At 39.9% G+C, this 26093-nt stretch overlaps 1 protein-coding gene across 3 annotated transcripts in view; it reads right to left on the reverse strand.

The window, feature by feature from the left end:
* Positions 1-19532: 19532 nt before the first annotated feature.
* Positions 19533-26093, reverse strand: part of GAS2L3 (growth arrest specific 2 like 3) — a 38503-nt gene continuing 31942 nt past the window's right edge. For all 3 annotated transcript variants that reach the window (XM_045779961.2, XM_045779962.2, XM_087868826.1), the window contains exons 8-9: positions 25159-25266; positions 19533-23629 (exon numbers count right to left, since the gene is read on the reverse strand). In XM_045779961.2, the coding sequence (XP_045635917.1) occupies positions 22331-23629; positions 25159-25266 (1407 nt within the window). In that variant the 3' untranslated portion in view covers positions 19533-22330. The remainder of the gene's footprint in view (positions 23630-25158; positions 25267-26093) is intronic.

The raw sequence follows: 26093 nt of genomic DNA on the forward strand, positions 1-26093 counted from the left end.
ATAAAGAAATTCCAAAATTTTACCAAGAGTTGAAATACTTGATTAATGAAAAGGCATACCGTATTGAAAAAATAAATAGCATATCAATTCTTCACAAATTAATTTATAGATCAATGACAAAAATCCAATAGGACTATTTTTAGGGGGAGAAGACAAAAATATTTTCAGGTTCATGTGAAGCAACAAAGGCGAATATAAAATATAAAATAACTTCCAAAAAGCAATAGTAATGTTGATGGGGTAGAGTGAAGAGTCCTACATAGTAGAAAATTCTAAAGCAATATTTGAAATAGTGTGGTACTCTTTCAAGATCAGATGGATCGTTGGACTCGAATAAACTTAAAAGATGTAGACCCTATTACACATAAGAATTTAATATGTGATTTTTCACAAAGATATCACCAAATAATGCAGAAGAGAACAATTCAATTAATGGTATTGAAATAGTTAGCAATTTGGCATAAAAATTACTTAGACCTTTATCTCACACATGCATCCCAATACATATGAAACGGATTCAGTCTTTATATATATAACTCAGACCATATTTTAAAAGCAGAAGAAGATAAAACAAATATTTATCAAACTTCTGGGGGCAATCCAAACTTAGGAGTGATTGAAGGAATCACGAGAGAGAGATTTCACTGCACACAATTTAAAACATAAAAAATAGAAGACAAAAGACAAATAGACTGGAAAAACTGTATATACAAGAAGCACAAAGACAGGGGTTAAAATTTTTCACCTTTATGTAATAAAACTTAAGCAAATTAGCAAGAAGACCACTAAGACCGCTAAGGATAAAAATGAGCAGAGGACATGAATAGGAGAAATTCCTGGAACGCCTGTGTGGCTCAGTCAGTTAAGCATCTGACTCTTGATTTCAACTCAGGTCATGATCTCAGGGTGGTGAGATCAATCCAAACGTCAGCCTCCCCACTCAGGGGGACTCTGCTTGGGATTCTCTCTCCCTCTCCCTCTGCCGCTCCCCTGGCTCGTGAGCACACGCACACTCTCTCTCTCTCTCTCAAAATAAAGTTTAAAAATCTTTTTAAAAAATAGGAGAAATTGCTCAGCCTCAAAAGAAATGAGAATGAAAAGAACAACAAACTTTGTATTTTTCATTTATTAAGTGAGTAAAACTTTAAGGGAAAAAAGATTACTACCCAGGCTTGGGGGCGGGAGAGAGTGCTGCGAAAGGTATGTTCTTACCCCTCTAATGGTGTTAGAAACCAAGAAAACCTGTTTCAAAAACAGTTGGTGATATTTATCAAGACGTATAAAGACATTTTTTCATATTGACCAGTAATCCTAATAAAATTAAGGATTTCTGACAAGTAAAAACGTTTTCAGATTAGTTGCACTAAAGAATTCCTCATTTGTTTGCAGCCACTAGTATATACTTGAAAGTTGATGTGCAAACTCTTAAGATATCTAAACAAAAATTCCTGCTGGCGCACTTCGGTTGCCCCCTGCAAGACACTATTCTCCATAGGAATGTGTTCTCAGAAGTCGTGTAAGCCTGACGGGAAGTTAAACTAACAAGTAAATCTCAGGGTGGCTTAGAGTTCTGTCTTCTCTTACGATGTGACTGGGCTTTCATCTAACAAGTATTTATTGAACACAGTCTGTACACACACCACTAGGAGGGCTACAGAGATTAATATGACCCAATCCATGGCCCCCAGGAAGTTCAGAGCCTAGAAGACTGTATAAGTCATGTGTAGGAGGTCCAAGCAAAAATCCAAAGCAGAAAAGAAGAAATCAGTATTAGAAGCACCAAATGTAACACTTCCATTTTAAAATATCTACTGTCTATGCTAATCACACTATTTTCAAAACAAGTTTCTAGAATGATAGAGTACTAATCTCGCATTACTTCATTAGTAAATGAAAATGCAACAGAAACTCAGGAGAGAGTCTTTGTATATAAGAATCCTGAGGTGAACATGCTTCTCAGAGGCTCAGATACAGAGAGCACAGGGTGAGCCATTGACCAAACGCTCTCGACGGTTCCAACAGAGAAGCAGGGGAGGTGGAAAGATCCAGAGACACACCAAGCTACTCCTTCTGGGATTTGCTGTGTGGTATCTATTCTGGCCTGAGCAGGAATGTGCTTGGTGTTCTAACATTTGAATCTACAAGAACTGGGGTCTGCAAATACACATTCAAGGTCTCACCAGCCCTGGTCCAAAGTACAAAGTCTTCTTTCTCTGCTAATTTCTTCTTCATTCCCAGTTGAGAAGTTTGCTAAGCTTTTTTCTTCAGTAAGGAACCACATTCTGCCTTTACTTGTGTATGTGTGTACATTTTGATGCGTCAGGAGGTATCTAGCATATGATAAGCACTAAAAAAAAAAAAAAAAAAAAAAAAAAAAGTTGGGTATGGTTAATCTGGACAAGCAGCACCAAAGAAGTGAAACGTAAGTTGATTTTTAAGAAAAGAAGCCTATTTTATACAAATTGGTTTTTCCCAAAAGCCTAATGCTTTACCTTAGTTTTCATTTCTGATGCTATTTCTTAGAACCACTGATACATATTGATTTTATTTTTGCTCCTGGAGACTTAAGCAGTGAATAGAGGTTAATTTGTTATCTGGTCCATTGATTTTTGTCCTAAGAGAATGGGTTTCATTTTCAGCATTTCCACCTATTAATTGCTCCTTGTACCATCAGCGGATTCTCCAAGCTGACTTCTGTTGACGCCTAATGTATTTTCTGAGTCACGCAATATTCCTGTGGTTATTGTAGTGCTTGGTCATGATGGCTTCATTCTTATTTCCAGACTCTCTAGAGTGTTGCCCATACAGAAGCCAGAATATTGGCATTATTCATAATAGAAGCTCGATGGGAGGGTAACATGTACGGTATTAACCGTAACCTGCAGCCTGGATTAGACCATTTCAGGCACCAAATTCCAGGCAGAAATGAACCAGAAAAAAACCTCCACTCTCACCCACCCCCCTGCCTACCCCACAGCTTCTGCAACTGCAGCTCAGAGTAGAACTTTACTCCTTCCCAAGAGGGATAAGGGGAGAATTCTTCCTAAATTTACCAGTCAGGTAAGTTGCTAGCTCCCCAGCGTGGAGTGGGGAAAGGGAGAGAGGCCAGGTGTCAAATGACTGAGCACCTTTCATGGGAGAGAAACATCAGGAGATGAGAACAAAAGCGGTCCCACTAAAAAGACGCACGTTGAGAAGCAGTAAGAGGAACTGGAAAGCAAAATATTTGGCATTAGTCCAGATTTTGCCTGTTTTCCAGCCATGGGGACCTGAGCAAACAGCATCTCCCTGAGCCTGTTTTTTCACCTGGAAAATGGAGGTAACATCTGCTCTTCTTATCCTTCAAAGTGTTTATGAGATGACGTAGAGTGATGCAACATAAGAGACTCTTAGCATGACGGTGTGGTATCAGCAGAGAAGAACGTACACACTCCTACCTGAAAGTCACTGGATCAAGAGTTTGAGCTCTCAATGGATAGTTTCCTTCTCTCAGCCTATAAGCAGCATGCAACTGTCTGTAGACTTGTTTCTTAAAATACTCCCAAGTTCCTTCCCCTTCCTCCTGTGCATTTCTCATTGTAACTCTAAGGTGACAAGAGTTCCCCAGGGGCCTCCAGGCCAGTTTCTGACTCCAGCCCCCATCTCACTCCCTGCACGGTGTGAGCATTCTGCGTTCCCACAGGGTATGGAGAAAGCTCTGCACTGGCTCTGGAATGAAGCAAATGACTCGTCCGCCTGTTACACCTGAGGCTTCACAACAGCTTGACTCTTCTTCAAGGATGGGTAGGAAATCCAAGGCAAATCTGTTCCTCCCCCAATGTCACCAGCTCCGGAAGTGGCAGCAGCAACTCTTCAGTTCCTCAGCCAGAAAAAATCTGGACTTCATTGCTGGCTCCTCCAGCACCCTCCACTTCCCACATGAAAATAATAGTTATCCCGTATTGATACTCTCTCTGAATTAGGTGCTCTTTTCAATGCTTTATGTGTCTTGTCTCTTTGAATGCTCAGTGCAGTCTCATGAGATAGGCCCCAACTTTTCTCCCCATTTCAGAGGCGAGGAAGTTAAGGCCCAGAGAGATAAAATAACATATGCAGGCCCCACAGCTGGTAAGCGGTCTTCCGGACATTTGAACTTCCACATTCTATCAGTTGCCAAGTCCTGCACATGTGTTCTCCTGTTTTTCAAAATCTGTTCCCATCTCTTCCCTCTTACCATCTTTGTGAAATTGGGGTCTTTGTCATCTCGTTTCCAGACTGTTGCAGCTTATAACTGAAATGCCCTTCCCTCTCTCGGTGGCCCCTGCCCACCTCTTCAAATGTATCTCCTCGAGCTCTACTCACCTGCGTCCTCCACTCGTCCCGCGTGTTTTCAGTTCCCAGAATTTAGTATGTGGTTTCAAGTTTGCATGGTTTGCAACTTTTTCCAGTATTTCTACTTGGCAAACACCTGCTCAATCTTGAAGACCCAGTTCACATGTCTTCTCTTCAAAAGCTCCCAGCCATCCCAAGAGCGGTTGACCAGTGTTTGTGTATTTAAGTATTTCTTTACCTGTTTGTCTTCCCAAATCAACATGATCTCCTGATGACAGTGTCAACTGATGATAATAGTAATATGGGAGCTCTGATTTATTCAATGCCTACCATGTTACCAGATACTCCCCTAGGTACTTTTTAATCTTCATCTCTACTCTTTACAACTCCTTTGCATGGTATATACTATGATTCCCATTTTATAGATGCAAAACTAAGACTTACTGGACTCTGCATAACTACGTTTAGTACACTTCCGGGCTGAGGAATTCAGTAATTGTTGAATTCAAAATATAAATAAATGACTTCATAATCCCCAATTATTTATCTTTGGAGAAAATTGTACTTAAATACATAGACTCCAACACAGACAGAACCTCAGAATTATATAGAAATGTCCTATAGCTATAATCTGTTCATTTTTTTCATTGTGTCCTGTTTAACTTTATCCATTTCATATATTTTTCAGCTTTATCTTCTCTTATACACTTTGATTTTTAAAAATCAAATTAATTGATTTCCAGTCACAATAGAGAAGTAAGAGGACATGAACTCTTTCCTTTCCAGCGCAGATACATCAAAATGATAGCTTATATATTTTTAAGTTTAAAAATATAGTCACAATTAAAAATAAAGTTTTGATGGAACAGGAACAGAATCATCCATAGTAATGAGTGAGAACTGAGGCTACAAGCTTACAAAGTAATCAGCTGATCCAAACCCACGAAAGCCAACAAACCAAACAAATAAGAAAGTATATACTCAAGGAAATCGATATACAGCAATCCTCAAGGGATTGACTTTTAACTATGTTAAAATCTTGAAAGAGATAAAGGACGGGGGTTATAATCAAGAGCAAAAAATTATGAAAAACAACCAATTAAAAAAATTCTGGAAGATAAAAAAAGTAATCATTGACATAAGAAAGTAAAACAGTTTACAGTAAAATTCAGTTAAAAAAGCAGCGATTAAAAGTGAGGACATCATTCAAAATATAGCACAGACAGATGAAGTGACAGGAAATGTAAAAGTGAAATAAAGAGAACTGACAGACAAACTGTAAGGCTCTGACATTAGTCCGCAGAATAAAAAGGTCTATCAAAGGTATATAAAAATGTATATCAAGGCATATCAAGTAGGACAACTTTTTTAAAAGCTTTCACTCTTAAATACCTTGTAGAAGCATAATTACAGAACATCAAAAAAGAGAAAATTCTTAAAAGCCACCATAGAAAATTACAAAGAATGACAATTGGACTGATGCAAAACTTCTAATCAGCAGAAGCATGCAAGAATAAACAGAGCTGTCTCCAGAGTGCCAAGGAAAAGCAATACTTGATCTAGAATTCTATACCTGACCAAAACAACTTTTAGCTCACTTGAATTTTGTATCATGTGAAAGTATTCCTTATTCCCAAAAGTAAATATAGTAAAAATTTTTTAAAGAGAAAATAAATTATTTTCAGGCAAAGACTAGTTTATTATCCAAAGATCTTTCCTGATAAAATTACAAAAAGAAGGAGGAGGAGGAGGGGAGGAGAAGAAGAAGAAGGAAAATCTCAAGTAATAAATCCACAAGTAAGGTGAGGAATACAATTATTGATTGTAACATAGAAATAGTTATTGGCGGCAAAAATAGAAATAATAATTATTTTTTCTTATTTGGAGACAAGATGGAACCTAAAATTCTAGATAATAACATGAAAAACAACCATAGATGGGGCTAGGAGGGAAGATAAACATAGCTAAATCCTTGTTTTCTTTGGTTGTTGTATTTTGCCCGTGTGTTCAAATGTTTAAAGTAACCCTTAAAAGAATAAAACCAGAATGTTCACAAACTGGGACAAAGCAGAAGGGGAAAAGAGAGCAGAAGGCAGGAAAGGAGGAAAAAGAAATAGAAGTATGAAAATAGAAACTCAGAGTAAAATAGCAGAGATAGTCCAAATAACATCCCCAATCACAATAATGTAGATGGATGAAATTCACACCATAAAGAAACTCCTAGATTGACTGGAACAAGCAAAATCAGGTATCTCCGTGTGACATACTTGAATCTTTCCACTTCCTCTGAGCTGAGTGTGTATATGTTCGAGTCTGTGCTGTGTGTCTGTGTTGGGGCGGGGGGAGAGAGGATGCTAATTCAGTCTATAGGCTCTTTGTAAAAGATTTTGGTGGCACTACAAAGTTTCGTGGACCCAGCAGCACAATTTTAACTTTTGCCTATGTTCTTTTACAAGATATAATTCAGTTAATTACATTTTTTCATTGAAAGTTCATCTGAAAACTGCAGAATACTGAACGGGAAGCAGATGAAAGTGAATATTCAAAAAGGTGATCTCTATGAGAACGATTAAGAGACACCCCCAAATATCAGCTGGTTTATTCACTGTATGAGAAACAGGTCAACATTACCACGTTATTCTAAATACAGCCATTAAAATTCCAAGGAGGGAAAATTTCACATATTACTGTTATTCATTGGATAATTTTAGCCAGAAGATCATTCTTTCCTGGAGCTTGTATAAATCAATTGTAACTATGCAATTACCACCCTTGCAACGGACTGCTTTGTGGCAGATTTAAACTCCATTTTGCGAGTCTGCCAAAAACTCTCCTTTGCCTCCTAAGCTCAAAAGCCAGAAAGCAGCTGAAAGATGGTCACTGCTTTGTTCTTGAATGGAGCTAATTACAGAGATGTCTGCGGCAGGATGGGCGCTCTGCAGTCAGTGTGTAAATAGGGACAATTAGAGCTCATTTCAGGCAGACATCACTTCTAAAAAAAGAAACAGAACTTCAGATTTTAATTACTCTCATAGGAATTGTTACATTAAACAGAACCTGACCATTTTTTTCCCCCTCACAATTTAGTTCAACTATCAAGACAATCCTCTGTCGTAAGAATGCTCTAATTTTAACATTTCTACAGATGGGTTGGTAAGAATGTGAGGTTTATTCCTTCCTTCTTTCCTCACTAGATTTATTTTAATCCTACATCACAGTCAGTTTAAAATAATTTGCATCGTATTGAAATATGTATTTCATTCCTACACCTTTTTAGAGTCATTATTTTTTTAATTTTTAAAATTCAACTAATCTACCATTTATTAAACCCTATATATGTTTTCCAAGCATTGCACTCAATGCTTTGGAAACATTTTCTGGCTTAATCCTCATATGTACCTTATGAGTGTTATTCTAATTTTATTTTATTTTTTTAAGATTTTATTTATTTGAGAGAGGGAGAGTGAGCACAAATTAGGGGAAGGAGGGGCAGAGGGAGAAGCCGACTCCCCACTGAACAGGGAGCTGGACGTGGGGCTCAATCCCAGGACCCTGGGATCATGACCTGAGCTAAGGGCAGATTCTTAACTGACGGAGCCACCCAGGCGTCCCATATTCTCATTTTATAATTGAGGAAATTGAGGTGTGGTACTTGAACAAGTTCACACACCCAGTAATTGGGTGCGCTGTGATTTAAATCTAGCTTCCAGGGCCCTTTCCTGCCAGCAGAATTTAGAAAGCAGTACCAAACAGTGTCTGCCCCCAGGGAACTTGGCTAGCAAGACTTAAGATAGTATCAGGCAGTTTAGGAACCACTGTAGGAATTGTGGCTGTGTGCGTGTGTCCTTCTGGAGTATGCAAGGTTATGGAGACCAGGACTGGGAGGGTGCAGTGGTGACAGATGAGGCAGCCTGTGCTCTTGGCAGTTTTTAGGTTGACCTTTCTGTAGGATCTGTTTCGCTTCTAGAGAGACGACTGATTTGAGATGCTCATGCTTTTCTTCATTTACTTCTATTCCGTGTCGTGTTCTAAGCCTGACCATGTGCATTATCTCCTGATTTTCTTCTCCTCTCTATTCTAACGGTATTTGTTATCCACATTACACGAGTTAGTGAATCTTTTTTTTCTTTAGTGATTTATTATATGCTGTTTTAGACTGTTTTATTTTATTCCCAGAGTGACACAACTCAGATGGAATCACCTGTCCTCCTTGAATGATTCATTTGGTGGAAACAACAAAACCATGTGCCAAACAAAAAACAAAAAACAAAAACAAACCATGTGCCAGAATGTTCTCTAACCCACAAAATTCCTCTAAGGAAAGGAAAAATTTTATCATTCTATTGTTTTTCATTGAAAATTAATCAGTATTTCTTTTTCCTTTTTTATAGCCAGACTCTGTTTAGCCACACCTCAAATTCTGCGTAGCATGTTGGCTTGAGATTTTTAAACAAAATGGGATACAAGGAGGGGTGGGGAGGTGGTAAAGAAAAAAATAGAGGCAGGGGGGTTACATTTACAATTGTGATCTCAGTCTATCTCTCTCTCTTTTTCCATCCATCTCTTTTTCTGGAAGGACAGTACTGCAGGTCAAGTTACCCAGGGAAATCAGCTCTGAGGTGGAGACTTGCATGCGTCATGTTTAGTGGGGAGTGCTCTCGGGTTGGCACCTGTAAGGGAAGGGAAGGAAGCGCGATTGGGCGGAAGTAGTAGTTGGACTGTGATGATGTCACAACTGACATCTCAGCTGATCCCAAAGGGAGCTCTGGAGCCTGGATGGTCCTTCAGAAGGGTACCAAATTAAGGAAAGAGGGATGAACCCTTATGCCCAAGTGTCAGTCACTCATTGGCCACAGGCTGCCCCCATAGGTGAAGTGGGTCTATTCTAACAAAGGCAATTGGGAATTGGGGAACTTCAAAACTCAACTGGGAGTCAGATGGTGAACCTGCCAGCACTCTGGGCAGCTGGAGGAGTGAGTCCTCCAGTCCCAAAAGAAAGGGGTGAGTCTGGGTGGCACACAACAGCATCCACAATAGGAGATTTTTGGGGTTTTCTTAATTATGAGATAATTCAGATATACAAATGGAGAATAATATAACAAACACCTGCATACCCATAATCCAATTTTAAAAAAAGAGAACATTACAAATTCAGCTGAATTATACCCAGTGTACTTTTACCCAATTCCACTTCCTTCCCTCCCTCAAGAAGTAATCACCATTCTAAGCTTGACATTTCTCTTTTTCAAGTAAGGTGACCCATCGTCTTGGTTTGCCTGGAACTGGGGGCTGGCAGGCGGCAGTGGAGGGGGTGGGGGGTGGTCCCAAAATAGGAAACTTTCAGTAATAAAAGAGTAAAAGTTGCAGGCAAACCGGGATGGTTGGTCACCTATCAGACATATTTTATACTTTTTCTACATATGTATCAATTCAGAAATAATGTATTATATTTCATGTTTAAACTTTATATAAATGGGATCATGTTTCCTTGTCACTCTACAATTTGCTTTTTTAAAAGCTAAATATAATATTTGTGAGATTGAGTCATGTGAATAATTATAGCTCAGGTTCATTCATTTTCACAGCTCCAGAAGATTCCACTGCTTGGATACACCACAATTTACTTATCCATTCTGCTGTTGATGGGACATTTTGGTTGTTTCTGGCTATTCACTTCAAACCATGCTACAAGTGGCATTATTGCAGGTATCCCTCTGAACATGTCCGAGTTCTTCCATGTAGGGGTAGAACTGCTAGCCTGTCCTGCACACACATCTTCGCCTTCACTAATAACCAGAAAATTGCTCTCTGAAGCAACTGTACTAATCGTCCTCCCACTAGCCACGCTTGAGGGCTGCTGTTGCCGCACATCTTTACCGAAGTTCGCTATTATCCAATCTTGAAAACGTTGAACTCTTAGAGATCTAAGATTCTTGTTTTCTTTTTTAAAAATCTGGATGGTTCCCTACTGATTTGGGGTTATGTTAAAATGTAAACATTCACTAGATTTTTATTCTGTAGAATAATGATTTTATTCTCACTTTGAACTTGAGGACATACTCCAGGTCTAATCAAGTTTTGAGTACCCAGAAACCATCACAATGCTTGATCAAATTCATTAAGTGTTCTATTTCTTGATAATGTTATATTTCTTAAATATCTACGGAGAACCTTAGCCATCGCTAATTCACTCAACAAATGTTTATCAACTACCTACCATGTTCCAAGTGTGGGAATATAGCAGTGGACAAAAAAGACAAAACCCCCTGCCCTTGTGAAGCCCGTGCTCCAGTGCCATGTACTTAACTCCGAGCTGCAGTAGATGAAGAGACAGCAGATCAGTCAGGCACAAAGCGGTCAGAGAAGGCTGCATGGAGGAGATGACGCTTAAGCTAGGCTCCGAGCATGGTGCACTGACGATCTCAAGGGGAAACGCCGGACACTGAGGTGGAAGGGAATGGAATGTGGTATAACACAAAAAGAGGTGAGCAGAGGGATTCAAAGTGGAAACCATAGAGTAGATCCAACAAAGGGCCCTGGAAGGCGATTTTAAAATTCATATTTGTGGAGTAAAAAACACTGACTCAAAGTTTTGGAGCAAAGAAGCAACGTGGCAAAAGATCTGTTCAGGGAAGATAGGTCTGGTTGTGGCCTACAACAACAGGATGTGTTTAGTGTGAAAAGTCTGAAGCCTGGGGATTGAATAAGGCTGCTTCAAAAAGCCAGATGCCATGGAGATGTCTAGACTCTCCCCCCAACCCACACACACTACCTGCATCCAGGGAGTGGTTGAGTTCCTTTAATCCTGCCTGTTTCGTAGCTTCTGGAGTCACGGTGCTGGTGGATGGTTTCCCTAAGAGGCAAATCCAGTCATGTCACTGCTGTTTCACAACCATCAACTGCCTCCATACACCTTACGATAAAATCCAAGCCCTAAAACACGGTCCACAAGACCCCACACGACCTAGCTCTGCGCACTTGTTCCTATGCCCTCAGAGCTCTGCGTCACAAACTCTGAACGCTGTTTCACATTTCCACAACTCAGCATCCTGCCACTCTTTCTGCTCAAAGCGTGTTTCCCCAAATATTGGGAAACTTGCTCTCCCTTTGAGTTCCAGCTACTGCATTAGTTTCTTAGAGGAGCTTTCTCTGGACTCTCATCCACAATGAACACCTTCATACACTCATCACGTTGTGTTTGTGGTCATAAGCTTGTCATCTCCGCTAAAGAGGGAGCTTTTTGACAGCACAAGGTGTGCCGAACCGTGGACATAGTTGACTTCCATCAGATGCAAGTTCCACGAGGAGTGCACCCGTCTCTATTCTGTTCATTACTATCCAAAGATGAATACACATAGACAACTAATCTTTGTTGGATTCATGGAAGATAGAAAGTACTTAATAAACATTGAATGGATGAATTGCAAGTATTATGTCGTGGGAGGGGAACTGGAGTAAAGTTTCCAAACACCTAGGGATTCATGCATTTTTACGTACTGCCTGCTGATTAAAAGTGGTAAAGCTAGCCGCCTGTAGAAACTCAGTGGATATGATAGGATGTCCCCTTGGCGACATGCCTCATGTAGTATGGCTCACAATCACACGTTTAGTTGGTGCATCTGTGTCGTTGAAGATGACGATGATAAACTTAATATTAAATAGCAAGTATCTGCAGTTTGTGATTAAAGAAATGGAAATGTCAAGGGGCTTAATAACTAACTCAATCTCACCCCACAAAAATGCACACTCTCCCCCTCCCCAAGAGGCATTTTCCTTTTCAGTCCACACTTCACTTATTCACAGTCCGCCAATATCAGTGGCAAATGAGCTCAAGCCATTTAACTTCAAAGCCAGTCAAAGCCTATGACCTTGAGATTTAAAACCACAAGTGAGTACAAAGTGAACCATTTTTACCACAGGTCTCTTTTCAGACCAAATGTCATTACATGGAGTGCTCTCCTGCAACTTCAGAAGGGAAATATTAGAATAGCCCAGAAAACGACTCCAGTTGGCATACTCTAAAACCCCAGCACAAGGCCCAGCTCCCAGCAGGTCCTCACTTGAACGAATGAGTGCTCATTCCTAATTTCTCTTATAAGTATCATAGATGGCAACCATATAAAGATTAGGAAAAAAGCAACTCTACTATATTTGTCATCTTTATTCTTGAAGATTGTTTCACTTTGTACCTTGCTTTTGTTTGAAAAGAGTCCAAGCATTTCCTTCCTGTTTCTGACATTTTTAATAGTTGTAAATAAATTATCTTAACTCTTTCTTTTTCTTCAATAACTTCCCTTTTGCTTCCCAAACAAAGGCCAAATTCTTGAGCCAGGCCTTAAGTCTTTACAGTGGGCAACCTATTCCCCCACTGTTCCTCTGAAAGCACCTTGCATTGCAGCCCAAGGAACTCTCTGCTATTTCCATACATGTTCTAGAATTTCCCACCTGTGCCTTTGCTCACACAGACGCTCCACCTGGAATGCTCTTTCATGCTGGCTGCAGCCTCGGGTAGCAGGATCCGGAGCTTCAGCTACGGTTCAAGACAGGCGGCACCACTTACCATGGTATGACTTTGAGTGAGTTACTGTGCTGGTGGTCTGCCTGTTTGTTCTTAGAAACACTCCTTCCTCTTCCCTGGCTCCCCCGCTGAGCCCTGCAGGCTGTGTTTCCCAGACTCTGGGGTCAGCCGTAGGGAGGCACCAGTGGAGCAGCCCAGGACAGGGAAAGGGAGAAGCTGGAGTATTTCTTCTCTCCAGCTGCCTTGGGCAGCCTCTCTGCCAGCAGCTGCACCTCCTCCTTGGCTCTGGCTACCGCCAGATGGGCCTGCCGTGATTTCAGCTTCCGGGATGGAAAGAGAGGGAAGGAATCCCAAGGATCTCACTTGAGCCCTGCATTCAGCTCTGCCTGAAGCAGTAGGATGTAACCTCTGCAATTCTCATTTGTGTGAGCCCATGCGTTCTCTTTTAAAACTTCAGCCATTTGGATGTGGATTTTTTTTTTTTTACCATAAGCAGCAAATAGTGTTTATTAATTTAATCCCTCAAACTTCTCACTTATCAAGTACATAAGAGAAAAACTGTTCTTAAATCACTATGACGCAGGGTAGGAAATACCACTTGGTGTAGGAAAGATGTGAGTTCAGAAAAGGGAGAGTGATTTCCATCATGACCCATGGGGGGTGGAGCCAAGGCATTCAGGTTGAAATGGGAAGCCAAGGAAGGTTTTTGAACCATGGTTTGTCACGGTTTAAGCTGAGCTGTAGGCAGATTACTACGGGCACAGTGGGGCCTGCAGAGCCACTGCATTGCCTGACACCAGGCGGTGCCATCCACCTAGAATGGTGCTCCCTGGAGTTGCACCAGGTGCAGCCTTGAGCCATGGAGAGAAGCTGGAAACATGGTCAAAGAGCTTCTGTCCTCCTGGAGAGAGGTGCCAGGAGCTTGGGCGGTGATAGAAGGCAGGGGATGGATTTAAGACACATCCTAAAATACTCTGAGAGGTTCAGTGTGCGGAAAGGAAGAGGCGTCCACAGAAAGAGGGGAGTTGGGAGGAAGGGTAGATTTGGTGGAGATAGAAAGTCCCTTTTCAGACAAGAGACTTTAAGGCAGTTATGGGAGGAGGCTGGTGGCTGCTGACAATGGAACTGGGGCTCAGGGAACTGGGGCTGAGAATACAGATTTGGAAATCATTCACATGGAGATGGTACTGGAAAGCACAGTTTGGAAGAAATTGCCAAGAGAGAAAATATGTGTTAGAAGAGGGCCAAGGAATGTTCCTTAGGGAGTAGCTACATGGAAAGGGCAGAGAGGGAACATGAGTCAGAAAACTGGACTGATGAGGGAGGCATCAGAGAATCGTGAGAAAACTCAGAGTCATGTCAGGAGGACCAAGGACAAGTTTCAGAAAGGAGGGGCTGGCCATTCCCACACCCCCTTCTCCCTCCACAGTAATTGCTCAAGTGTTTGTCAAGGGGCACCTGGGTGGCTCAGTCGGTGAAGCATGCGAGTCTTGATTGGGGCTCAGATCATGATCTCAGGTCCTGCTACTCACTGGGCTTGGAGCCTGCTTGAGATTCTTCCTTTCCCTCTCCCTCTGCTCCTGCCTCCATTCCCTTCCTCTCTCCCTCTCTAAAATAAAATAAAATAAAATAAAATTGAAGTGTTTGTCAAAATGAAGCTTCCATCAGCCTGGGTCCCTGAGCAACTACAATGAGCAGAGCCCCAGATGACCCGGATGGACGTCTAGCATGAGTGAGAAATAACCTTTGTTGCTAAAAGCCAAGAGGAGTGTTTTACAGATTCTGTAGCAAAGCCCAGCCCATCTTGACCAACACATGGTTGCCACTTGGGGATGAGGGAATAGGGAGAAAAAGCATAATCAGAGGCCATATAGCATGTTTGTAGAATTAGGGGGAAAATTGGTAAAAGAAACTGAAGATGTAAGAGAGGGTAGAGTTGGTTGCTCTTGGCTCTGGGGGAGGGTCAAGGGCTGTGTTGTTCCTGTGCACACCTGCATACCACAGACCAGGCTTGCTGGATATGTGGCCAACACACCAGGTTTTTCCAGGATGCCTCTGGGTCCCATGGAGCTATAGGCCAGTAGGGAAGATGCTGCAAAGGCCCAGAAGGTGTTGTTCTGCAATTTTCAGCAAAAGCAGATTTCCTCTGTCATCTGCTGAGGCAAGGCACTGAGATGTCCAAGCCCAGGAAGCGTCTCAGAACCACACGCCCCAGACATGGCAGAGGGGGCTGGAGGGCGACCAGCCTTCTCCATGCAGCCGCGTGGAGAGCTCATCTCTGTTCCGTGGTGCACTTAACACTGAGGCGGAGCTTAGTGGGGGGGTAGGAAGGAATCAAGCACAGGAAATACTCCGTAGGGTAAGAGAAGCAGCCCTGTGTCAAAGATTTGTTTCTTGATTTTAAGTAATGACTTACCCAGAAAAAGCTCAGGTCCCTTTCCATTTCCAATCCCTTGTTTAGACTTGATTTTTACTGCTCTAGTTTTTGAGTAACAATGGATGGTAAATGACCCTTGCTCTTGAGGCTCAGGTACAAATACCAAATTTCCGTTTTCTTTTATAGGCTCCCAGGCTGAAGCAATATGAGAAGACAAGCTTGTCATCAAGGTATTTTATCCCCTGGGTAAAATAAATCACAAGGAAAGAACTGAGTGGACTATAGTAAAAAAATAAAAAATAAAATAAAAAAATTTTTTAAAAATCACATTTTTTTTTTTTTTTAAGCCACTTGAACGAAGATTGTCATCTCCCGGAGAGCAGTGGCCGGGCTTGTCGCTGTGTCCCCAGCCTGTAGCTTAGCGTCTGGCGCAGAGTAGGCCCTGAGAAAAACCGTTCACTCGCGGAGCAAACGAACGAATGAGAGTTTTACCTCGTTGTGGTTGTTCAGATCGCTTTAGAAAACAATCACAGTTACAGCTAATACAAGGAATCTTCTGGGCTGGACCCAGTGTGTTTAGGACCCATCGAAGGGGCCACCGAACTGGGATAATTCATAGACCCGAGGGACAACGATCTCCGCCACTTTGACCTGACCCTGCAGCGCAGGGGTTGGGCTCTACTGACAACAAACTCCCTGGCCTGAGTTTCCCCATCTGCTCAGCGTGAGGACTGAAGTAGTTGGCAGCAGGACCCTTGCTAATCTCGGTTACACTGAGTATTCTCCCACATCCCTGAAAATACGTGTTTTTAAACAAAAACCTGGCTAGTAGATTGGGAAGTTTCTAACATTTTTCTTCTGTGAAACTGTAGCAATCTGTTGTTAATGTAATGAAAGAAATCCATAACTTCAAGGCCCCTCTTAACTGCCCTCTTCCCCTCTCCTCTCCCAAAATGAGCAGGTCACGTCTGCGGACTTCTTCAAAGTCTACGCTGGCATTTTCTCTGGCAAACCCTTTCCCAGGAGATGGGTCTACAACATGAAGCAAGGGGTTCCCTTTACACACACGGATGCTTATTTCCTTCAGTAAAAGGGCATTTCCTTCCCTTCCTCCCTCCTTCCACAAACATTTAGGCATTAAACGCAGGCACTAAATTCGGGAGATGCAACTATGCATCCTAGGTTTGGTCAGGGATTTAGATAAGTCAGCGGGAGATTGGTGTTTGGTGCAATCGAATGGCAGGAAAAGTGTGAGTTGGGAAGAAAGTACGCTGGACGCACCGCACCCAGGCTCGGAAGGTCTGCGTTTCTGAGTGAGTGATGCTTATGCTGTGACCTGACGGGTAACTGTGAGCCAGGTGGAGGGCTGGGGTGAGGGAAGGAGCGGGCAGTCAGAGGAACAGCATCTCCCCTCTCTGGACACAGAACTATGCTCCCTTCTTAACTGGCTCTCTGAGCTTCGCCCATCTCAAAGGCTGTAATTTCCAGGAGTATTGACTTTTTTTCACCTCTAAGGAGACCTGGGACTTCATGGGCTTCCAAAACATTTTTGCTCAGATAAATGTAAACTACTGCAGATCGCGGTTCAAAGGCACTTGCCCTCCAAGGATGCGGAGAAATAGGAAACCTGGTGCGCTGTTGGTGGGAGTGCAAACTGGTACAGCCACTGCGGAAAACAGTATGGAGGTGACTCAAAAAAATAAAATATAACTCCGTATGTTAACTACACTGGAACTTAAATTAAGTTAAATTAAACTAAATTAAATATAATAGATAAATAAATAAATAAAGGCACTTGCCTTCATTTTACCTCAGTGCTGGGGATTACAATGGAAAATGCCACATTCCACTCCTCTTCCAGTGAACACCACAGGTTGGCCTGTTCTTCCACAGCGACTTACTGGGTTCCAGAGCACCCAGCGCAGGGCATGAATTATTGGAGAGATGACTACATGATGCAACTTTGTAACACATTTGCAGGCCTGCGTGAGCGAGAACTATTTATTCGTTTTGGAAGAAGCATATGAAACCTGTTCACTCAGAGAACAATCACTTATTTTCAAAAGATTTTTTTCGTTGTTTTTATTTTTTTAACGGAGTTTTAGGACCATCTACAATACGGTATCTTTTACCAATATCTATTTCCCTTACACTGTCAGGAAATTGATTTTAATTGCTAGTTTTAGTATTTTGTACTAGATTAAACTTATTTTTCTTTTATTCATTCATCCAGCATTTACAGAGCACCCCTACTTCATCACATTGTCCTCCATCCAATGCTTTGAACATAGTCAAGAGCTTTATAACCATTAAACTAAAGACATAAAAATATACTAATCTCTAAATCTATTCAAGCTTAGAATACTTAAAATAAAGAGTAATCCAAAAGCAATTAAATCAAGAAGAATTTTCTCAGAAGAAATAAAAAAACAAGGTATTATGTTTCGGTGGATTTTTAAAAAGATATCACCTAAGTCCTACTTTCTTTATCATATTAACATAAAGAACAAATGAAATTTATAGGAAAGTGTAAATAGGTAAAAATAAATTTATCCTTTAAGTTCAGTTAATCAATCCTAGTAGGTATTTTTTTTTATATTTACAGTCAGTTTTCTTGAACCTTATTTTCCTCATCTACAGAAAGAGAGTTCACTCATTAATTTACTGACAAACATGTACTGAATGCCTACTATGCGCCAGGCACTGTTTCAGGCTTTGGGAACACGGTGGTAAACAAAACAGACACAATTCCTGTCTATATGGTGCTAATATTCTCATGAAGATAAGAATACTAAGATGGGATAGCTCGGAAGATCGGGCATGAATGTAACTAAGAGTGCTGTGAGTTGCAAAGTGCTTTGTAAACCCAAGGTTCCTGCATGTGCGAACTGCTTTAGTCTTCGTTCTAGCTCCACAACTCAGTACGTTTGCATAAGCGGTGATCTGAGTAGATACAAGGGCATCAACACTATCACATTTGACCACTAGAGGTCCTCCACAGTCATACCCAACATTAATCCATTCTATTCTATTCATTCATTCCAACTTAACCAAAAGTAATTTAAGAAAGTTAGTTATATTAAATAAAATGCATTATATGAAACCCTAAGGGACTCTCCACAGAGATTAATTATATTAACCTAGATATCACATCCTATGCAATAAGAATTGTGTTATCCCTGGCTGAACACCAAAAATTAAGAAAATACTCTATGTTAATGTTTTATCACAGCAGTCTCGCAAAACACACCACTTCACCCCCATACATACTTAAGATAAATCAATGTAGGGATACCTGGGTGACTCAGTCAGTTAAGCATTGGCTCAGGTCATGATCTCAGGGTCCTGGGGTGCAGCCCCACATCCGGCTCCTTGCTCAGCGAGGAGCCTGTTTCTCCCTCTGCCTGCTGCTCCCTCTGCTTGTGCTCTCTCTCACAAATAAATACATAAAATTTTTTTTTTTAAAAAAGATAAATCAATGTCTACATCATTTTTAATGGCTATATTGTATTCTATTTTATGGTTATACCAATACTACTATGTGCTATAGTTAACAAACGTTTTGCTTAATCTTTGCATGATTTCTTCAAGATCAAGTCTTGTGTTTTCCTACAAGAACAAAACAGTATATGTATAGGAAAACAGCTTAAATTTTATAAAATATTTGTCTTTATATTTTCATATTTACTGGCAATTGTTTTTTAATGTTTTCCTAATATTCCCCCAAATTTCATAAACTCGTGAATTTAAGTTTAAAATTTTACACGCAAACTTTCCCCACAAATAGTTAGGAAATATAATAAGAATTTTGCCTAAGTGGTGTTTTCCTGTTTCTTTTTGAAACATCACAGGAAATACATATTAAATACACATTGAACTGCTTTTTATAATTGCTCCGATCATGAATATACAAAAACATGAGTATTTCAAGACTCTTCTTACCGTGTCTGAGTGTGAAATCAAGACAAAATTACAGGAACTGGAAATTCCTGTCAGGAGCCTTCCACGAACCCAAGACTGGTGTAATCTATAGAACTGTGTGTTCTAATAACTGACAAATTATTTCTATTATCTTGGTGATTATTAAAATGAGCCTTACTGAGACAACCTTCTAACAGATACAGCAACTTAGGGAACAAATACTACTACTTAATGGCAGAATCTGACAATCTCCTGGGAGCAGTGAATTCCACAAGTGTGAAAAGGGCAGTTTAAGTAGCAAAATCAGAACTATTCTCAAACTATGAGAGCTTAATATATGCAATTTCTCACATGAACCGAGTGATCAGAATGCATTCACAACACACAAAAAAGCACACTGAGAACTTGGTGCATATGTTTAAGTTTTAATACTTGAGAAAATAGAAGTTAAAATCTGATACAAACACTGCTGCACAAGAAAAGAATGTATAAAAATTTGGATTCCAATGGAGTCAGTACGTGAACCTGGATGTACAAATGTAACAAAACAACCTTTTATTGAAGGCTTTTAAAGAAGTAATCGATTTTTAAGTCACGTAGAGATTAATAGATTACAGAAGGAACAGTAATTGTTTCTCAAAAAATTTCCCTTATCCATTAAGAACTGTAAACTCCGTGTGGCGAGGAAAGTTAGAGGTCACATAATTCATCAAGGTATTCTGAAGACTTAAGACACAAACGCCCGCTGTACGTCCAACCAATCTAAAAGTAACCAGTATTTCGTTTTCCTCCGAAGATCAGTTTGATACACCAGTTTGATTTTATGAAAAATAAAAACTCATTCCATTCTTTTTTGAAAATACACGTTATTTCTTCCGCCAAGTGCTTTAGTAATTTAAGCTTAATTCATTTTGTTAAATATGAAACATGAAATATCTTCTAAGACCTTGCACTCTTAGTAAGAGGAAATGAAAACTTCTTTCCGACTTCAACAATGTTATTTTAAAATTTGTGAAAATGATTAGAAACACCAGCCCTTTAAGAGCATTTCAAAATATATTTGAAGAAAGTAACTTTCAGCTGTTGTTTATTTTTAAAAATCTTTATCTTGAAAGGGGAAGCTTCAAGGGTATCTTGAAAGGGATCATTCAACACCAATATAATTAGAGAAATTCCCTACTGACGAAGAATAGGGTCATTTATAAACTAACTTCCAATTTTCCAAAAAATTCTTGGAATTTGTGCCAGGTGCCTGTGGGATACTTTTATTCCTGCTTACTCTCAATACAAAAGTTACTGTTTAATATTGTAAAATCTACTTTATTTCATGGGTTGGTTGGATTATCATTGCTTTTTAAGTTCTAGAAGTTACCAATGCCTAAGTATTGCTTGATCTTATGAGGGAATAAACTCCTTCTTGATGGTTAAATTCTTCCTCTTTGAAAGATGCATTAAATACTTCCGGTCACTAAAAATGTAAAGCTTCTAGCACTTCTTGAACACTGATTTCACTTTGCAAAAATGTAAATATTCTCTCAAAGCCCAGAGCAACAGAACTAAACCAAATATTTGGTGACTGTCTCTTTTAAGAAGAGACAATTTTTATTGTTATTATTATCAATTATTTCAAAAACTAGCCTGCATATAGCTCTGATTTTAACTGTATTCCTCAGACAAAAGATCACTTCGTTTTATACAAAGTTTTCTTGCTTTATAATCTATAGGATGTTAGTAGTCAGCTTAAGATGCTTATCTTATAACTGCACACTTGTGTAAACCATTATTTTTCTTTAGAAAACACATTTTAGCTTAAAATAGGGAAACACAAACCTCCGTATTGAATATAATAACCTATGATAACTGATAATACTATAAAGTTATTAAACACACCCCTAAAAACTTCTGAAAGTACATTAATAATTTTTTAAATAGCCACAATCCCTTAAAAAACAAATTCTTTACAAATACCTTAGAGCAATGGAACCTATGCAGTCGTTACATGATGTGGGCATGTTCCTCGGAGAATCTGCCTACAGAGAAGAAAATGCTGCATACATACTGTCCACTTGCCATTGGGAAACCGAAAGCAGCATGACTTGATTAAAGAAAATTAATATGATTGGAAGGATCTAATTAAAACTGGCATTGTGCTATCTAAAGAAAAATAACAATCACATGATAGAATTTTTTATATAGCACCACCATAAGATTCTTTAATAACACCTTAATTTTAAGATTGTCGACACATAATTCTGATGTTAAAACATTATTTTAATGTAAAAATTCATATCTGCACTCAGAGGAAACTATATTAAACATAGCTGTAATATGCTAAAACATACTAAATCAGTTTCCCCTTTCACATTGCACAATATCCATCTAAAATATAAGGTGTTCATGCTTATAAATAATATATAAAAATTCTTTTTTTTTTTTACCAAATTTCAGTTTATATTTCAATATCTTGTGGTTTTTTTACCAAAAATATTACAAATTTTTTACAAAAAATATTAAAAAATATTACCAATGTTAATATAAGCCAGTCAAAAATCAGTTCCTTCTGATTTGGAAAGCTTAAAAAATTTTAAGTAACAGGATTCTACCAACCCTAGAGTAACGTCAAGCTAATTAGCAGCAGCATGGGTACTTAGTATTGTTCCATCAGGTAATCCTGATCAAGAATGAAATTAGGTGCCTTTTGTAAGACAAGTGCCAAACCGTTGCTATTTTACTAAAATGCAATAACTAATATTAAAAGCATCACCGTTGCTATTAGCCGGTATATAACCTCCATATTTAATACATATTCTGAAATACAGCAACTATAATTATAATTCTAGTAGTGTTATTTAACTCTACATTTCCCTTAGAGGGCAGACATTAACAAAGATGCTATGTACTGAAAATCATATCAATGTGTATCATTAATAACAACCTTATGGCGATTTTACAACTGTCTGCCTCAATAGGGTACCTTCTGGCGAACTCAGAAATGCGAATTCTGATGCACCCTCTACTCCCATCCCCAACTTCCAACCCCCACCCTACTGTGCCTAATGCCTGAACCTATTTGGACAAACACAAACTGGAGAAACTTTTAAGACACAATGCTAACACATTCATTCTCTAAGGGGTTTTCTGTCTTTCTTAAAATGACACATCTATATTTATTTTCCTGTTTTCTTAAAATGACACATCTATATTTATTTTCTAGGTTTCTTACTTCCAGTCATAACAAAATAATGGTCATCGTCTTCCTTTTTCTTTGCAGTAGGTTTTTTATCTCCACTCACCGCTTCCTTACCAGATGAGGGTGGTTTCCTGGTTGAAGCCGGGGCTTTGCCACTTCTTGGAGGTCCTTTCGCTGAATACTGGCTCTTAGTGGCAGCCTGTGCTGGCTTTGGTGCGGGTTGTGTCTTGACAGAGGACTGGGGAAGACTCATGAGGGACAGTGGGGTACGGCCAGGGGACTTCGAGGAGCTGGGTCCTATCTTCTGGGATGTACTTTTATTCTGAGGCTGCTTTTTGGCAACTGAAACCATATTCTTATCTTTTGACTCCTGTGCAGCTTTTGTGGGTACAACTGAGGATACGGAGAGCGGCTGGTTTACATTTAGGGCTGACTTCAGCTTCTGTGCTGGTCTTGTCCTGGCTTGTGGGGCTCCGTCAGAGGGCTGAGACCGCGTTCCTAGACTTGTGGGTATAGTTTTGGCACTGGATTTTGTCATTTTTGCAGGAGAATGGAGAGAGGGGGAAGGTTTAGACCTTACGTGTATATTTGCTTTAGGCGGCTTTGGTGATGAATCTGAATGTGCCGCTGAGCAAGACTCTGCATCATCCCTGGAAGGTACAGGGGTGTGTTTCAAATGCTTTGGTTCAGTTTTTCCAGAAGCCTTCTTTGGCAAAAGTGCAGACTCGGGCACATCTCTGGGCCTCTGGGCCGTGACAAGCTTGGCCTTAGGAGTATTGGGTGATGAGATACGTTTTCTCAATGACTGAGATTCACAAGGTGGGGTTCTTGATGAAGCGGGTGAAGAAGTGCTTTTACCTACTGCATTGTTTGAAGGAGCCTGTGGTTTCTTGGCTATGCCTTTTGAAGATTTGAGCTTAAGATGAGAAGACGCTGCTGGAGAATTTGGCAATTTGGAACGGACTGACACGGAGCCCAGATTCCCTCCTTTCAGGGAAGATGCTGACAGCAACCCACCCGGTGGACATACCTGCTTTTCTTTGCTTCTTGGAGTACCAACTGGTGTGCCAGGTTTTGACTTTTGTTTCTGAAACATGCTAACGGCTGACAAAGGATTCATTTCAGGAGGCTGAGGTGTTCTGGTGGACGAATCAGGTACACTTTCGTTGGAAACTCCTTTTTGAAAGGCTAGAATTTTTTGTTCTAGAGTAGCAAATTGTAATATTCGGCAGGGATCATATTTAAGCAAAAATCCTTGAAGAGTATCCCAGCCTCCACCAACACGGACCATGACATGTTTTCCATGAAGCATCTTTTCCCCCAAAAGAAAGTTAAAAAAAACAAAAACAAAACCATAAGGTCCACAGTTATAATTCATTAGCAGTCACAATTTGTGATGTTTATGATCTATGAAATTCAGAGCGTTTGCCAGCAGCTTCACTATAAATTGATAGCCTATTTCTTAGATTATGAAAATAATCAATTTAATGCATATTGAATCATACAACTAAATATAGGTGCTCTGATTTTAAGAAAAAAATTTGCACATAATTTGCATCCTAAAAATCCAAATTACAAATATACAGAATTGCAAGGGCAATATTGTTCAATAAAGAGGAAGAAAAAGGAAAGGAAAGGGGGAGGGAGTGGAAGAGAAGGAGAAATGAGGACTTACAGAAACTATGCCTCATAATAAAGAAAAAAACTATGGGGAAAAGACAAAAACAACTAAAATTTGTACTTTACAATTTAATAAATTACTTCCACATATATTTTAGCAATTTAACCTTTCAAAAACTTTGATATAATTTATGATTTAGTTCCTCTTTGCAGACAAGAAAATTATGGCTCTGCAAGGTTGAGGAAATTGTCTCAAATCACACAGCTTTGGCCTGGCCTCAAACATAACAGGCTGTGCAACCCAAACGGCGCTTTTGTGCGGACAGGATGCATCCTGGGTCAGCCAGTACAACCCCAAGCTGATCTTCAGGCCCCTATCCATTCAGCAGGCAACTCTGCCCCATTGTAGGAAATTGCCCTGCAAATTTTAACTCCAAACCCCGCTCTGTGCATCATCGTTACATCAGACTGCCTTAAAAAAAGAAAGCTAATTAAAAATAGAAAGTCTTGGAAATGTTTTCATGTGAGTTGGGCGGGGTGTGGGGAGGTAATGATAATATATGAAACTTAAACATATGGGTGGTGAAATATTTTTAAATACTTTTATATTATATTCCTAAGTTGGGAATAAAAGAGCTCTTGTATCAGAAGCGGACAGAATGCTGAACAGGTGAAACTTCAGTCTCGTTACCAATCAAGGGTACAGTTAATCACCTGCGGATCACAGAAGGGAGAAAGGAAGGGGATGAACTCGCGCATCAGCATACTCGTAAACACACTGATGCTGCGTCAGTGAAAGAAGTTTTATACTTTAGACCCATCTATACGTTATTACAAACTTCAACATTTCCACCTCCTTTTCTGATTACTGATATTTAATCTTATTACATGTATTGTTTTAGCTTTTTCTTCTTATGATCGGAAATTATGCCTTTTCAGAAAATTTAAAAAATGGAATAAATTAGCTGAGGTATACAAACATTTTTTTTCCACACAATGATATTTAATGTCTGAATAGTCTTAGCAAACCTTACCCAAACTCATTATATACTCATGAAAGCAAGTATTCCATATTTTTCCTGTACAGTAAAATTCTTCCATTAATAACACTACCTATTCCAATTTTTTAAAAAGTAAAAGGGAAGTGAAAGGAATTTGGTAAAATAATAAATCCAATTTCAAAATAAGATCTGTATGTACATAGGATAAAAATGGACTTACTCTTATAAACAGTATTTTATCCCCAAGTCGGTACCGTCCTTCAGATAAGTACTCAATAGAGAATCGATGGGAACAACTACAAGGAGGGTCTTCAGCAATATGTTTAACCTAAGAGTAAAAGTAAACAAAATATAGTGCTTGTGACAAAAGACATTTAACACTAAAATGCAAGGTTATTTGATAGATGGGAAAATCAAACTCAAAAGATAAAAATTTAAAGGCAGTTGAACCATTTAGTATCTCTCCTTGTTGACAAATACTGAGATTAGGATTTTTTTTTTTTTTTTAATATTTTATTTATTTATGTGACAGAGAGACAGCCAGGGAGAGCGGGAACACAGCAGGGGAGTGAGAGAGGAAGAAGCAGGCTCCCAGCGGAGGTGCCCGACGTGGGACTCGATCCCGGAGCGCCGGGATCACGCCCTGAGCTGAAGGCAGACGCTTTAACGACTGCGCTACCCAGGCGCCCCAGGATTTTTTTTTTTTTAAGTAATCTCTACACCCAACATGGGGCTTGAACTCATGACCCTGAGGATCAAGAGTCACATGCACCACAGACTGAGCCAGCATGGCTCCCCGAGAGATACTGAGATTAGACATTAGCTAATCCAATCAAAGCTGACAGTGACAAAGTCTTTTTTTTTTTCCTTTTTTAAAGTAGGCTCCACACCCAATGTAGGGTTCGAACTCAGGACCGTGAGATAAAGAGTCGCATGCTCTACTGACTGAGCCAGCCAGGAGCCCCAGTGATGAAATCTTGAATCTTCTTCTCTCCCTCCCTACCCCACCTCTTCCTCTCTCTCCCTCTCTCTGCCTAAGTGCAGTCAGGGTCCTAGTGCATTCACTGACTGCTGGAGGCCTGTGAAGGTCTGTGAATGTGTACAACAGGGAAGTCAATTCAAAACACATTCATTAAGTCATGGAAACACATGAGT

This window comes from Ursus americanus, chromosome 17, assembly GCF_024610735.1.
Source record: "Ursus americanus isolate L20-20 chromosome 17, mUrsAme1.1.p, whole genome shotgun sequence".
In the NCBI taxonomy this organism is placed as follows: Eukaryota; Metazoa; Chordata; class Mammalia; order Carnivora; family Ursidae; genus Ursus; species Ursus americanus.